We start from the raw sequence: 12368 nt of genomic DNA, 5'->3' as shown, positions 1-12368 counted from the left end.
GAAAGGATGTATCTTTTTAAAGTTTTTAAACTATGAAAAACATCTGTGTTCCCATATGCAGGCATAACCATTATTATCACTACCTTGGATTCATACTTAGTGTTTTATATACACTTGTAATGTGCTACCACTGAATGGATTGCTGGTTTTTATATTTTCAAATATGAATCAAATTAATGACAATGTTTTACTGACTTCCAAATCGTAACTTACTGCACATAAATTTGATATGCATGCATTCTTAGATGTGTAAATTGTTCCTGAGGTGTGTCTTCTATACACAGCTATAAAATAAGCCTTATATTGCTGGCATGCTTGTGTTTTGGCCCAGAATGATACAATATCTATTTACACATTACTTTCTACAATGATCTGTATGTAGTTTGCTCAGATATTGGCACCATATAAGAATGTACCATATGTGCATTTCCCCTCTAAAACGAGAAATAAAGAACAACAATAACAACCGCAAAAATAGAACATGCATGTCTTACTATGACCAATTAAGTATTAGAGAAATGGATATATCAAATAATTCTAGATTCATTTTATCTTCTCTCTGTCTAAAAATTCCTAAAGAATAAACCAGCAATTGAAAAGTAAAACAAACAATAAGTAATAATACTTATAAACTTAAGTTCTGCACAGCAAAAATGTGCAAACAAAGCCAGAGATAATGTAAGCAGAGTTCAGAGAAATCTACCCCAGGTATAGATAGGCCAACAGGAAATCCGAAAAGCAACATTTGAATGAAGGTGATGAATGCAAACAAGGAAACTGCATAGAGACCCTGGAAGAGGTTGGTCAAAAAACAGTTCTAACTGAGAAAAGTTAATCTCAAGATTCACTTTTGTGATAAGATCTTCTATGAAAATTACAATGGAGGGCGGAAAAGATTAGAAAAGGGAGAAAGTTTAGATTAAAGGGAGAAACTGAGCTTAGTGGATTCAGGTACTTTATCCAAGGCTGATTACTTGGATTTAATCCCAAGATCCATCTGATACAAGAAGAGAAATGATTTCCACAAGTTGTCCTCGAATCACCTCAGACAAGCATGCATCCATATGTATGCACATATACAGATTCACACACACACACACACACACACACACACACACACACACTTACAAATCTGAAAGCAAAGTGATCTTTCTACAAGCTACAAGTAAGTATGCAAAGTGATCTTTCTGGAAGCTACAAATAACTGTGCAAAGAATGTTATATTTGTGTTAACTAAAACTAAAAAGGTAACCCTGACTAAAAAACATCTAGCCCATAAACTTTCCACAATAAATCCTTTCAAATATTGAAATGTAGTTACCTTTAGTGATACTAAAATTCTTGTTGGATGTAGCAGGAAGGAAATTTTCAAGTGATTTAGATGCTCACTACAAATGAGTGATACAAACTCCTATTAAAATTCTATACAGTAAGCAATAGATCCACTTCAATAATGAATATCAATGCAGAGAAAAAGCATTGAATAGAAAAGACTGCTCATAAAGCATCAGCATTTATTCTTGGCTATAAATGAAAAATAACTTGTTAAACTGGAGATCAATTAGATCTCCAAATGAAGTTAAGATTAGCCCAATCGTCTTTAACTTCTAAACAAAGATCAGCAGCCCTGTCATGCTTCTGGAGTTAGAATGATAGACACTTAATATGAATAATCACTTTCTCATCCTTACTTATACATGTATTTATCAATAGATGAATATTTTTGCAGTATTTATTTTATATTTATAGAAATTCTGATTCTAGAAAATGAGACAAAGTTTCTATCATCAAAAGGGGGAAATTTTCCTGAGAAAACTCTGTAAGGATTAGAAAATATGTATTAAATAAAAGAAAAAAAGAGAGAATACTTTCCATGAGCAGTTCTGGGAATCAAGAACTGGCATCAAATTTTTATTAACCACCTTCCTAATGCTATTAAATTATTTCAAAACAAAAATACAATATTTCCAGTAAGTTCCTTCTCATGTTCCTAAGGAAATTCAGGACTGTTTCAGCATCTGTTGCAAAGATATGTGCCCGATAGCTTGATACTTATTTAATTTTGGCAAAGGGTGTCTACGGAGACATAACAAATCTGGGCCCTGACATGATTTTTGAAATCTCCCTTGACGATAAACAAGCTGTCTGTTTTCCTCATAACACTTCTACCTGCTCTGACTGCAAATATTTCTGGAAGTTGGACAGGCTTCCTACCCTGAGTCAAAGTACACCTGTGGGTTGAAAACTCTGTGTCAGGAGAGGAGAAGCCATCCCTTCTCAGCTGCCTCCTGGAGAGCACAATGTAATTTCAAGTTCCCACATGCAAGCATTAGTTCATGGACAATTTTAACTTTCCTCAAGCAAGGAACAAGGACTATTGTTATTGTCCATACTTATGAAAACTCCAATGTGATAATGTAATACATGTATACAGTGTGTTCTGCTTAATTTAAAATAATTAGTATTAAGTTAATTAATGTTTTAAAATTTAATTCTAGAAACCTCTGGTCCTTCTATTTTTGCTCTTCCTATAATATACAAGGGGATCATAAATTGATCAGATCATGTGGTAAAGAGTATTAGAGCTCCTTCCTTCCACCTACAAATATTACCCATTATCTAACTCCAATCTATTGTCCTCTACACCTTACACCTCCATAGTCTCTAGGTTTCACAGTTCTCTACTCAGATGGACTATTATTAAGTCTCAGGTATTATTTAAGAAACTGGCCTACTGCAAGCAAACACATGAGTAGTTTCCCCATAACAATCTCTGACCTACACTTTGTTTCTCTTCTAATAGCCTTTGGCAGTCTAGCATGGAGTATCTCACAAAGAATACAGATTTGGAGAGAGCATCACGAATGTGATGATTGTTCACTAAATATTTACCAAATGATTACTCCTAGAGAGGATCATTCTCTATTTTGATGGCTTAATGGCACAGAAATTTCTAGATTGGTGAATCCAGTTTCACCTTGGATTGGAGACAGCCCATAGCTCAAGCCCCAAGACTTGAATTTTAGCAGTGTGTGCATGGAGTGGAAGCCAGTAGAGCTTCAAAATCCCATTTGCACTGAAAGACTTATAGCATTACCATGGGATTGTGATCTTAAGAATTATACGGAAAGGTGGGTAGACAGTTCTTGGAAGAGCATCTGGTGTTTGCAAGTGGTCACTGTGACATTTTGGAAGAACAGGAGAACAGAGTTGAGAATGTTTTATGGTGTTAAAGTTTACTTCTGGATTCAGTGCTATCATCTCATTAGGTCTACTGGGCTTTCCCCAAGGCTCCTGTAATATGATTCATAGTATTGGAACTCAGAATGTGCTGTACATTAGTTCATTGACTACACAGGTAATGTGTGCCTTTCACTTTCACAGGAAGGAAAAGCCACATTTAGCTATATGCTCATGAAAAACATTACAGAGTAAAATGTAAATTTTAATTCTAAAAAGAAAATTTAAAATAGGACTTTGCACCTTTGTCCAACATGGCTGAATGTACCAAACATGTAGGAACAGCATTTCACTCTAGGAAGAGAGCTGAAGGATCTTCTCATCATTAACCAAAAAGATGAATGCATAAACAGAAGTGACCAGTCCAAGGTCACACAACAGTTACATTGCCTCCTCCATAGCACTGTCTTCTATTCTGTGAGTTAGAAGTGCATAATAATTTGATCTGCATGGTACCTGAATCTCTTGATTTCAATAAAAAAAAAAATGCCTCTGAGAGAAGTGACTACACCGGATAGCATTCTGATACAATAGAAACCATTCTACCCCCCAGGCTGGACCACACTGTAGAAATGGGCAAATTATCTGAGTCTCAAATATTGATATCTCTTAAAAGCTAATACTCACTAAGAGCTGTGCAAACTCAGAAGTCAGTTGAACTCATCTACCTGAATCATCTCCTGTTATCAAGTACCCCAAAACACAACTACATAGAGGGTCATCTTTAGGCCACAACATTTTAATCACCAATATGCTAATAAATAACTCTTAGCTCTATTTCCACCTTATTGAGTCAGAATTTCTGATTGCATGACAAGGTAAATTTTAGCAAACTCCCCAAAGAATCCACATGACCACAAAAACATAAGCTTGTACACTTGCTATATAAACCCTTCAGTGCCAGAAAAGGCAGTTTTGATCAAAGTAAAGAAATTCATATTCATAGTTCATAACATAAGATGCTAACATTTAATTTGAACCTGGGTTCTTTTGCTTTGAAAGATTTCAATATTTTACCCAGAATACAGATAGGATTTTCTCCTTTGGGGAAATAGGAGGACATCAGCTGAGCACTGTGTTCTGCCATATATTCTAAATTTATGTATTTTTTCTTTCATTTCCTTTCTCTGTGTTTTAGAGTTTAGCAGCATGTACTATCTGCCATCATCTTCAAACCTCCAAGTTAGGGGAAACTGGGTGTTAGAACTAGCACAGGGATATTCAACAAGACTGTGTAAGCTTAACAGCAGTTCTAAGGGGCGAGTCCTGAGGAGACAGAGTAGAGGGTGCATTTGGCAAGTGTTCACTAGGGTAATTCACCATGTAATTGGCCAAATGCACAAAAGCCATTAGACCACAGCTGAGTAAGAAATCTTTGGCTGCTGTAGAGTTGATAGCTCCCTCAGCAGATCACTTTTTCCTGGAGGGTTTGCACAGAACCACACTTATGAGTAATCCACATGCTTGAGTCAGAAATAGCATATGTATGTGTATTTCCAAAGCCGCCTTTAAAAAAATAGATATCATTGACTTTTAGAAAGTCAAGTAACATGGATAGGGCTAGATGATTTATCCCATTTTTATCTCGGTCTTTAATATGCATTCAAGGAGCCTAAGGATCCTGGTAGAGTACACACTCTTCATCTGCCATGTCTAAGACTTGAGATTCTGTAATCTCCACACACTTTCCAGTGATGCCAAAGCAACTGATCCGTGGTTCCTAGGAAGTAGCAAGGATCTAACTGAGGAAATGCAAGTGAGTAAACTGGATATCAACTCTGGATGACTCACGGCTGCTGCCTTGAGAGCTACACTGAGGACACTGCAATAGGGTCCAGAGTCAGCTGGTCCATTAGCGTTGCCTATCATAAACTTCAGAATAGACTACATCACCTCTCACATTTGTCTCATGTAACATACAGAAGCCGAAGCCTAGAGATTTCAGGGATTTATTCAGGATCCCATAGAAGCCAGTAAGTTATTGGGCTAGGGCTATATAAAGCTAGAATGCATGCCTAGATTATTTTCTATCTCTCTCTGAGTTGCACATTTTAATCACAGATTGCATGTGAAGCTGTTTTAAAATAACTTTCCTCTCACTTCTATAACTGTTGGAACCACTCACAGAATCTAATTTGGATTCGTAAAGCCAGGGGACTTTGTGTTGCTGAGTCTCTGAAACAGTTCTGAGACAATTCTTTAGTGAAAGCTAAAGAGCCTCGCCTGTCTTCAGTTGTCTTGTTTGTGAAATTATCAGATGATGCACACCTAATCTTTCAAGTTCACTTCGATGTTGTAGAGAACTGCAAGCTAGACGATCTGAATACACATTTAATTTGTTTAAGTGACTCAAATAAATTCAGGAAAAATTCATTTAAAATCTTGAGAGGTATCATTGAATTTTCCTGAAAAGATTACTACTTTTAGCCCTGTAGGGTACAACAATCCCAGAACTCAGGACGCTGAGTCAGAAGAATAGCTGAAAGTGTAAGACTAGCCCAGCTTACATAGGGAATTCTAGGCCAGCCTGGGCTACAGAGTAATGACATGCCTCAAATACACACACACACACACACACACACACACACACACACATGCATGCACACACACACACATGTACGCACACACATACAATTAATCAAATCGTGGGTAAACTCTTATCTGAAGAGATGCTAATTATTATAATGAAATTCTTGTGGTTTTCTACCTATGCTTAATGGTAATAAAGCAAGAGGAAGGGAAGTGTCAGGTCAGGAAATCCCAAATCTTACATAGAAATACCTTATGCTGATATAAGACTTCCATATTAGTAAGAAGATTTTCTATTTCCTCTTACTCACCTAGAAAGAGAGAGGGACATTGCCTTTGTATGCAGGAGCCTACTAGGAAGGAGCCTCCCTTTTCATAGCTTTGTCTCTTCAATTGCAGCACCAATCACTGCCAAGGGGAAGGGGAGGAGGAACAAGTTTGGTTTAAAGCCATCGGCCTCAAAATTGGGACAGGAAGTCACTGCTGCTCCCTAAGAGAGGAAGTATAGATCTGGAATCTCTACTAAAACACTACATAGAAAACATTTTAAAAATAGTGTCTGACTAAGTGAATCTGTAATTCTGAACTTTTTTGTGGACTGTAGACATTGCAAGTAATGAGTGCCTTGGAAATGAGGGCCATTTGTTATTGCCTAATTGCATGCCAAACAGGCTGGAGGATCTACGGTGTTAGTGAGCATTCCGCTGCCTTAAAGTCTAATCTGAAACAAATCAACATAAAAGGACAAAAAGGTCTATTTGCTTTATGTTTTTACAAGTTTAATCCATACCTCCTTCCTCCCATTTCTAGGAGGAGCACATCTTCCTCATGCTCAGAGCAACTTGGCACAGTCAGGATTTTTTAACAGCTATAAATAAACAGGGGCACTGCACTAAGGCAGTGGTTCTCAACCTTCCTAATGCCATGACCCTTTAATACAGTTTCTCATGCTGTGGTTACCACCCCTCCAACCATAAAATTATTTTCTTTTTTACTTCATAACTGTAATTTTATGTATTACATGTCATTAGGAATAATAATGCAAATATCTGTTTTTAGATGGTCTTAGGCCACCCCTGTGAAAAGGTTGTCCTACTTCCAGAGGAGTTGCAAGTCACAAGTTGAGAAACACTTCACCAAGGCGGCAGCATTCCCTTCATGAGCACACCCACAATGGCCTAGGACCTCCTAGAACGCCAAACCTCCTAACCATTCAGTTGTTTTGCAATAGCATCACAGGCTTCAGTCTAAGCCTTTAACATGTGGGTCTTTGTTGGACAGTAAAGATATTAAGATATTTCTTAAATACTATAAATATGTCCTAAAATAACCTCAAAACACAACTCCCTCATTTTATAGTGTATTAGTTCTTTGGAAATTCATACATAAAGCAGTGGGTTTCATGGTGTTGTTTCATAGATTCTTCAGGTCCTTTTGGTACTTGTTCCCAAGTTCCTTTTCCATCCTCTACATCCTCCTGATAGCTTGCTGACTCGCTCAGCAGTCCTACTTCTGCTTTAGTGGCCTATGTATTCTGTCGTCTCTTCATTCCTGTATTTTAACAAGTAGGACATTGAGGCTCAGTAGAGCTGAGGAACTAAGCCAAGATCACATAGCAAGTTGGTAGATGAGCAAGAAATCAAAGCTGTCTCCCCAGCTCGCATTTGCAAATGTAGTTAACTATATAAATGTTCTTGTCTCTATTCGAATTTTAAATGTGACTATACAAAGAGCATGCACAGAATGTGAATTGCATATTATCATTATCATCATAATGAAGCTGTCTTTATTGACACATTTCATTTGCAAGAAGAGATACTTATTTTCCATATATAAATGGAATAAGAATGAGTCTGAAAATTTAATTTTGTTGATGGGTGCAGGCTGGGACTTCTAAAACTTAGACTAATCCTGTTGGCAGATAATGAAGTGGAACATTTCTAGTCTTGTTCTCTGGCCATTATAAGGATAAAAAAGCAAAGCCCCCAAATTACGAGCCAGGAAGAAGCATGAATGACAGTCTTTTGCTTCCTGTGACCACTGAGGTTTTAACTTTAGATACCTTCTTGCATGTTGAATCTAAAGTTTAAGATAGAAAGTTGTTGGGTTCAGTCTTTTGCAAATCTTGCTAGAGTAATTACATTAGGTATGAGCTTAGACATCAAAGCCTATAAGTAGTCCTCTGCGTTTATACTTAGGCAACACACACACACACACACACACACACACACACACACACGCACAATCAACAATAAACACATTTTTAGAAATACAACATATTGATACCATGAATGAATATGCTAGAAACCAAACTGGACTTTTTGCTTTTGGATAAAAGCTAGAAGTTAGTGACAATTTCCTCTGATTTATAATAGAGGCCATGGGTGAATTTCTGTGCCCAAACCCACCTCATTTACTTATGGGAAAGTATCAATCAAGGTCAGTTTTAAAACCTAAGGATAACAATCCTAAGTTCTTCTCTCAATGGCCTAGTTTAATTGAAGCTACAAACTTGAAGTTAATTATGACCTTTAAATAAACTTGAGATTTGACCTAATGAACGTATTACTCATTTCTGTAGATTGAAGATTATGACAGAGATGGGAGCATGGCTGACAACACTGTTTATCCCTCTTACTCATATACCCTATTACTGTATTTGACATGATGTGTGCATCCCAAGAAAAAATCAAAGGCCCTCTTCAAATGCAGTTTGCTATGTTTGTCTTCCTTACTTCTGCATGCTAAAACCACACAGTAGCATGTTTCTAGCCTTAGGAAAGTAAACCAAAGCAAGTGTTCTCTGTGGTCTTATTTGGGTAGCTTAAATTGGGAAGTTGTGAATTGCAAGCTATATAGTATTGGTAAAAATCTTCAGGAATTTGCCACCCATAGTGCTTTGGGGTAGATGAACCAGTTAATGAAAAGTTTAGATCAGTTCACTGATTCTAGCTTGAGGCTTGTGTCTGTACAGCAAATGAAAAGTGAATTGAGAACCATTTGTCTCATTCTTCTGTTGAGCTGTTATGATTGGATGTGTAAATTCTCAAATCCATTTCCAGAAACTTGCCCAAATCCAGTCTCTAAATGACACAACAGTGTAAGCCTGTAGTCCCAGCTACTTGCCAGGCAGGAAGAATTCTTAAGGAATTTAAGGTCAGCCAGTACCAACATAGCTATTCTCAGAACACAGGGTTTTGAACCCAGGAGAGTTCATTGTAAAAATATACTCACTTACCTATACTACAGAGACCTGTAAAAATCAAAAGCTCTTGCGAATGCAAGAAATGATGGTTGTTCATTATACAGTTTCAATGTTCCTTTCCTCAGAAAAATTTACTCTGATCCCTATTGCTTTTTCCTCTACAATGACAAATTTACTTACTTTCAAATTTAATATGTACTCGACTAAATTAAAACGAGGTACCAAAAAAGAAATTGACCAACCTTTAAAACTTTATTCAGTGTGCACTTCATTGTGGTCTTATAATATAGAACACAGCAATTTCACTGTGTTTGTCTCTCTTCTAACTTTAACATCTACTCTTTGATCTCAACCCAAATATTCTGTAGAAACACAAACCAGTTATCTGTAATTAATATGTCATTCTCCAGGTAGAACATGACATCGTGCTTCAGAAAATACCAATTAGTGTCTGTAAGGACAGGTTTAAAAAGTCCTTACAAAGCTACCAAAAATCAAGAAAACTAGTTAAGAATCTCTAATGGGAAGGAATCCTACAGAATTTGCTTTTATAATGATCTACACAATGAGGAGATAGTACTATTCTATTGGGTTGTTTATTTGTTTGTTTTTTAAAAAATCTATATGTAGCTCGGGCTGGCTACAACCTTCGTTGTTCAGCTGACCTTGAACGTGTGATACTACAAGCTCTCAGTCTTCTGAATGTTGAAATTAAGACTGTGTTCCACCACATGATGTCAAAGACGAGATTTTCCCTTGGCTCTGATTTCTAGCATCACTCCGTATACTAAGTAAAAAAAAATGCTAGTTGATAATATTAAATTAAATGCAGCTACGAGAAAAATTTGTATTAATGAAGTCTAAGAGGAACACTTTATACCACTTCTGAGTACTGAACACTCACCTGTAATTTTGACTATTAAGTAATCCTGTAACTTTTATTTAGATTCAACTAAGGTAAATTATCTTTTAGTCTAATTCACTCTAGGACTAACATCATCATATTTTCCATTGTACCTGCTTTAAGATTTGTTCGGTAACCACCATAAACCAAAATTAAATGAGGGATCTAAGATTTAATATAACTATTGAAGAATCAGCTTAGTTTTATTTTGAATGCCCATTTGTACTAGTTGTAGTTGTGAGCAGAATGGATTCATAACACTGAGCCTCAGACATTTCACCTCTCCTCCCTTGAGGGGTATACAGAATTGGTGAGTTTACGAAGCAGGTTTGAACCTAGTGAACTGCCAAAGACCAGCTTTGGCACCAGACAGTAAACTGAGGCAGGTAGCTGATGAGGGGTCAGTGTTGAGAGCAACTGATGTAGGTGGATACAGATATGTATAAGGACTGCAGTGGATGGAGAAGGAAAAGGGGAGTTCAAAAACTCCCAGGCACACAGAATGGTTGAAGCTAGGACAAGCTCAAGCAATTTATTTCATTTCTTAACCCTCTTTTATACCCCTAGATACAATGTTTTCCTCTTAGGAATAAAATTACCTCATAGCCACAAGTTAGACATTTTCCAGAGATAATCACCTTAAAAACTTTCTTCAAAAACAGATCAAAATCATGATACAAAAGAAAATTACAAGAAAAGGTTGATGACATATTTTTTTACATGAAACTCATATCTAACTAAAAAATTCTCACCTATCTTTCTTTCCAAAAGCCATAATGACCTCAAAGCAGTAATTTTTAGTCATTAATTAACAAAGTTTAAACAAGCCAAGTCTATACTATCAAGTTTTTCCCTATGCTTGGTGGATGACAACATATATTTACTAAGGAGCAAATCATATTTCTTATGTCTTATTTTGGAAGTTCTGATCAGCTAAGCTGGTTAGTCATCTGTTTTCTGTTCCTATACTCTTAATGGAATTATTTGCTCTTTACTAAAACCTTATAATTCCCTGGTACATATCAAAATCCTGTTACCAAATTTCTAGATCACAAGGTCAAAGAATTTAAGCCAACATAGAGTGTATGCTTACTTTGATCATTAGCTTGTCCCAAGTCTGTTCTTCCCTCCTCTACATGTATGTGCTTGTAATGCACCAATGCTCACTGTATTCCTTTTCTAACTCAAGAAGCTCTTGTCTATTCTATCAGGAAGGGCACACTTTATTCTTAATTCTAATTTAGATTTTCTCTATCAACTGTCCCACTTTTCTTTTAAAAAAAAAAATCTTTATGTTATTTTTTGTCAACTACCCTAACATCCCAAAATTATTTAAATCCAAATAACCTTTAAAAGTTACTTAAATCAAGTCAGAAATTCCATAAAATCATTAATTCACCTAGACAGCATTTTTAGTTTCATATCCAACTACAAAGAGCTTGCCTAACAAAATGGCCAAACACCTAGGAAGTAATTATACCAAGTGATAGTTAGTGAGGGTCTCTTGGTGTCCACTCATATCATCCCAAATAAATGAGGAGTGGGCCATGAAAAACATGAGAAAGTACATCCATATGTGGCAAGAAGCAATCTTGGGACAAAGTGTCTGGGGACATGCCACACCAGAGCTCATCCATTGATGCTGAGCAGGATGGAGGGGCCATCTCCAGGGCGCTCACTTGCCCACTGCAGCTCTTCCTGCATGAGGTTTCACTAGTTCATCTAGATTTTTTTTCTGGCAAAGACCCTTTAAGGGTTTGAGCATGATGTCATCTGTCTATGATTTCAGAAAGCCCCAGGAGAAGATAGGAAGTCTCAGAACAGTAAATAATAGAGATGAAGATGAACATGAAGGAGGAAGAGGGGGAAGAAGGAGCAAGATGAGGAGGAAGAGGATGTGTTGAGGGAAAGGGGAGGGGAGGAGCATGAAAAAACAAGACAGAATTAGGAAAAAGGAAGCAGAGTATGGCTGGGAGCACAAGGGGGAGGAGGAGGACAAGGAGGAGTTGGAGGAAGTGAGGAAGATCTGGAGGAGGTGGAGAGGAGGAGAGGGAGCAAAAGTCAAAATAAGAATCTGCTTTCGTTGCTGAAGCTCATGTTCTTGCCAATCCTTATAACTTGGCAAAGGGCATTTAATCTATGAGAGTGATCTAAAGGGTAAGAATGTCAGTTCTGAAGACACCCATGCCTATCCTGGGGTTCACAGATTGATTGTGTAGTGATTGCAAATGTTATGAGGCCTGTTACCATTTCCTGGGTACTTTAAAGGGAATAGACCTGTTCCTTCCTGTCCTGAGTTCTGCTTCTGCTTCCTCAGAAAAGATCCACCTCCCACCCCCCAGAAAACAAGCCATCCTTAGATCATTGCATTTATCTGCTAACCCGATGGCATCTTTTTGTGAGAAAAACTGAAATATTTCATCTGATGACATTAGGACCAAAGCAGGTGATGATCATAAGGAATGATTGGACGGATTAAAGATGCTTAAC

General features: G+C 37.1%; 1 protein-coding gene across 3 annotated transcripts in view; it reads left to right on the top strand.

Annotated features, from left to right (window-relative positions):
• Gabrb2 (gamma-aminobutyric acid type A receptor subunit beta2) overlaps positions 1–12368 on the top strand; it is a 222476-nt gene that overhangs the window by 197012 nt on the left and 13096 nt on the right. The window contains exon 9 of one of the 3 annotated variants that reach the window (XM_052195897.1): positions 1160–1165. The exons of the other annotated variants lie outside the window; for them this stretch is intronic. Within the exon in view, the coding sequence (XP_052051857.1) occupies positions 1160–1165 (6 nt within the window). The remainder of the gene's footprint in view (positions 1–1159; positions 1166–12368) is intronic. 3 annotated transcript variants of the gene reach the window in all.

The sequence above is a fragment of the Apodemus sylvaticus genome, chromosome 10, assembly GCF_947179515.1.
Source record: "Apodemus sylvaticus chromosome 10, mApoSyl1.1, whole genome shotgun sequence".
Classification (NCBI taxonomy): Eukaryota; Metazoa; Chordata; class Mammalia; order Rodentia; family Muridae; genus Apodemus; species Apodemus sylvaticus.
The sequence above is the reverse complement of the archived record's forward strand: the minus strand, read 5'-3'. Positions and strand labels throughout refer to the sequence as shown.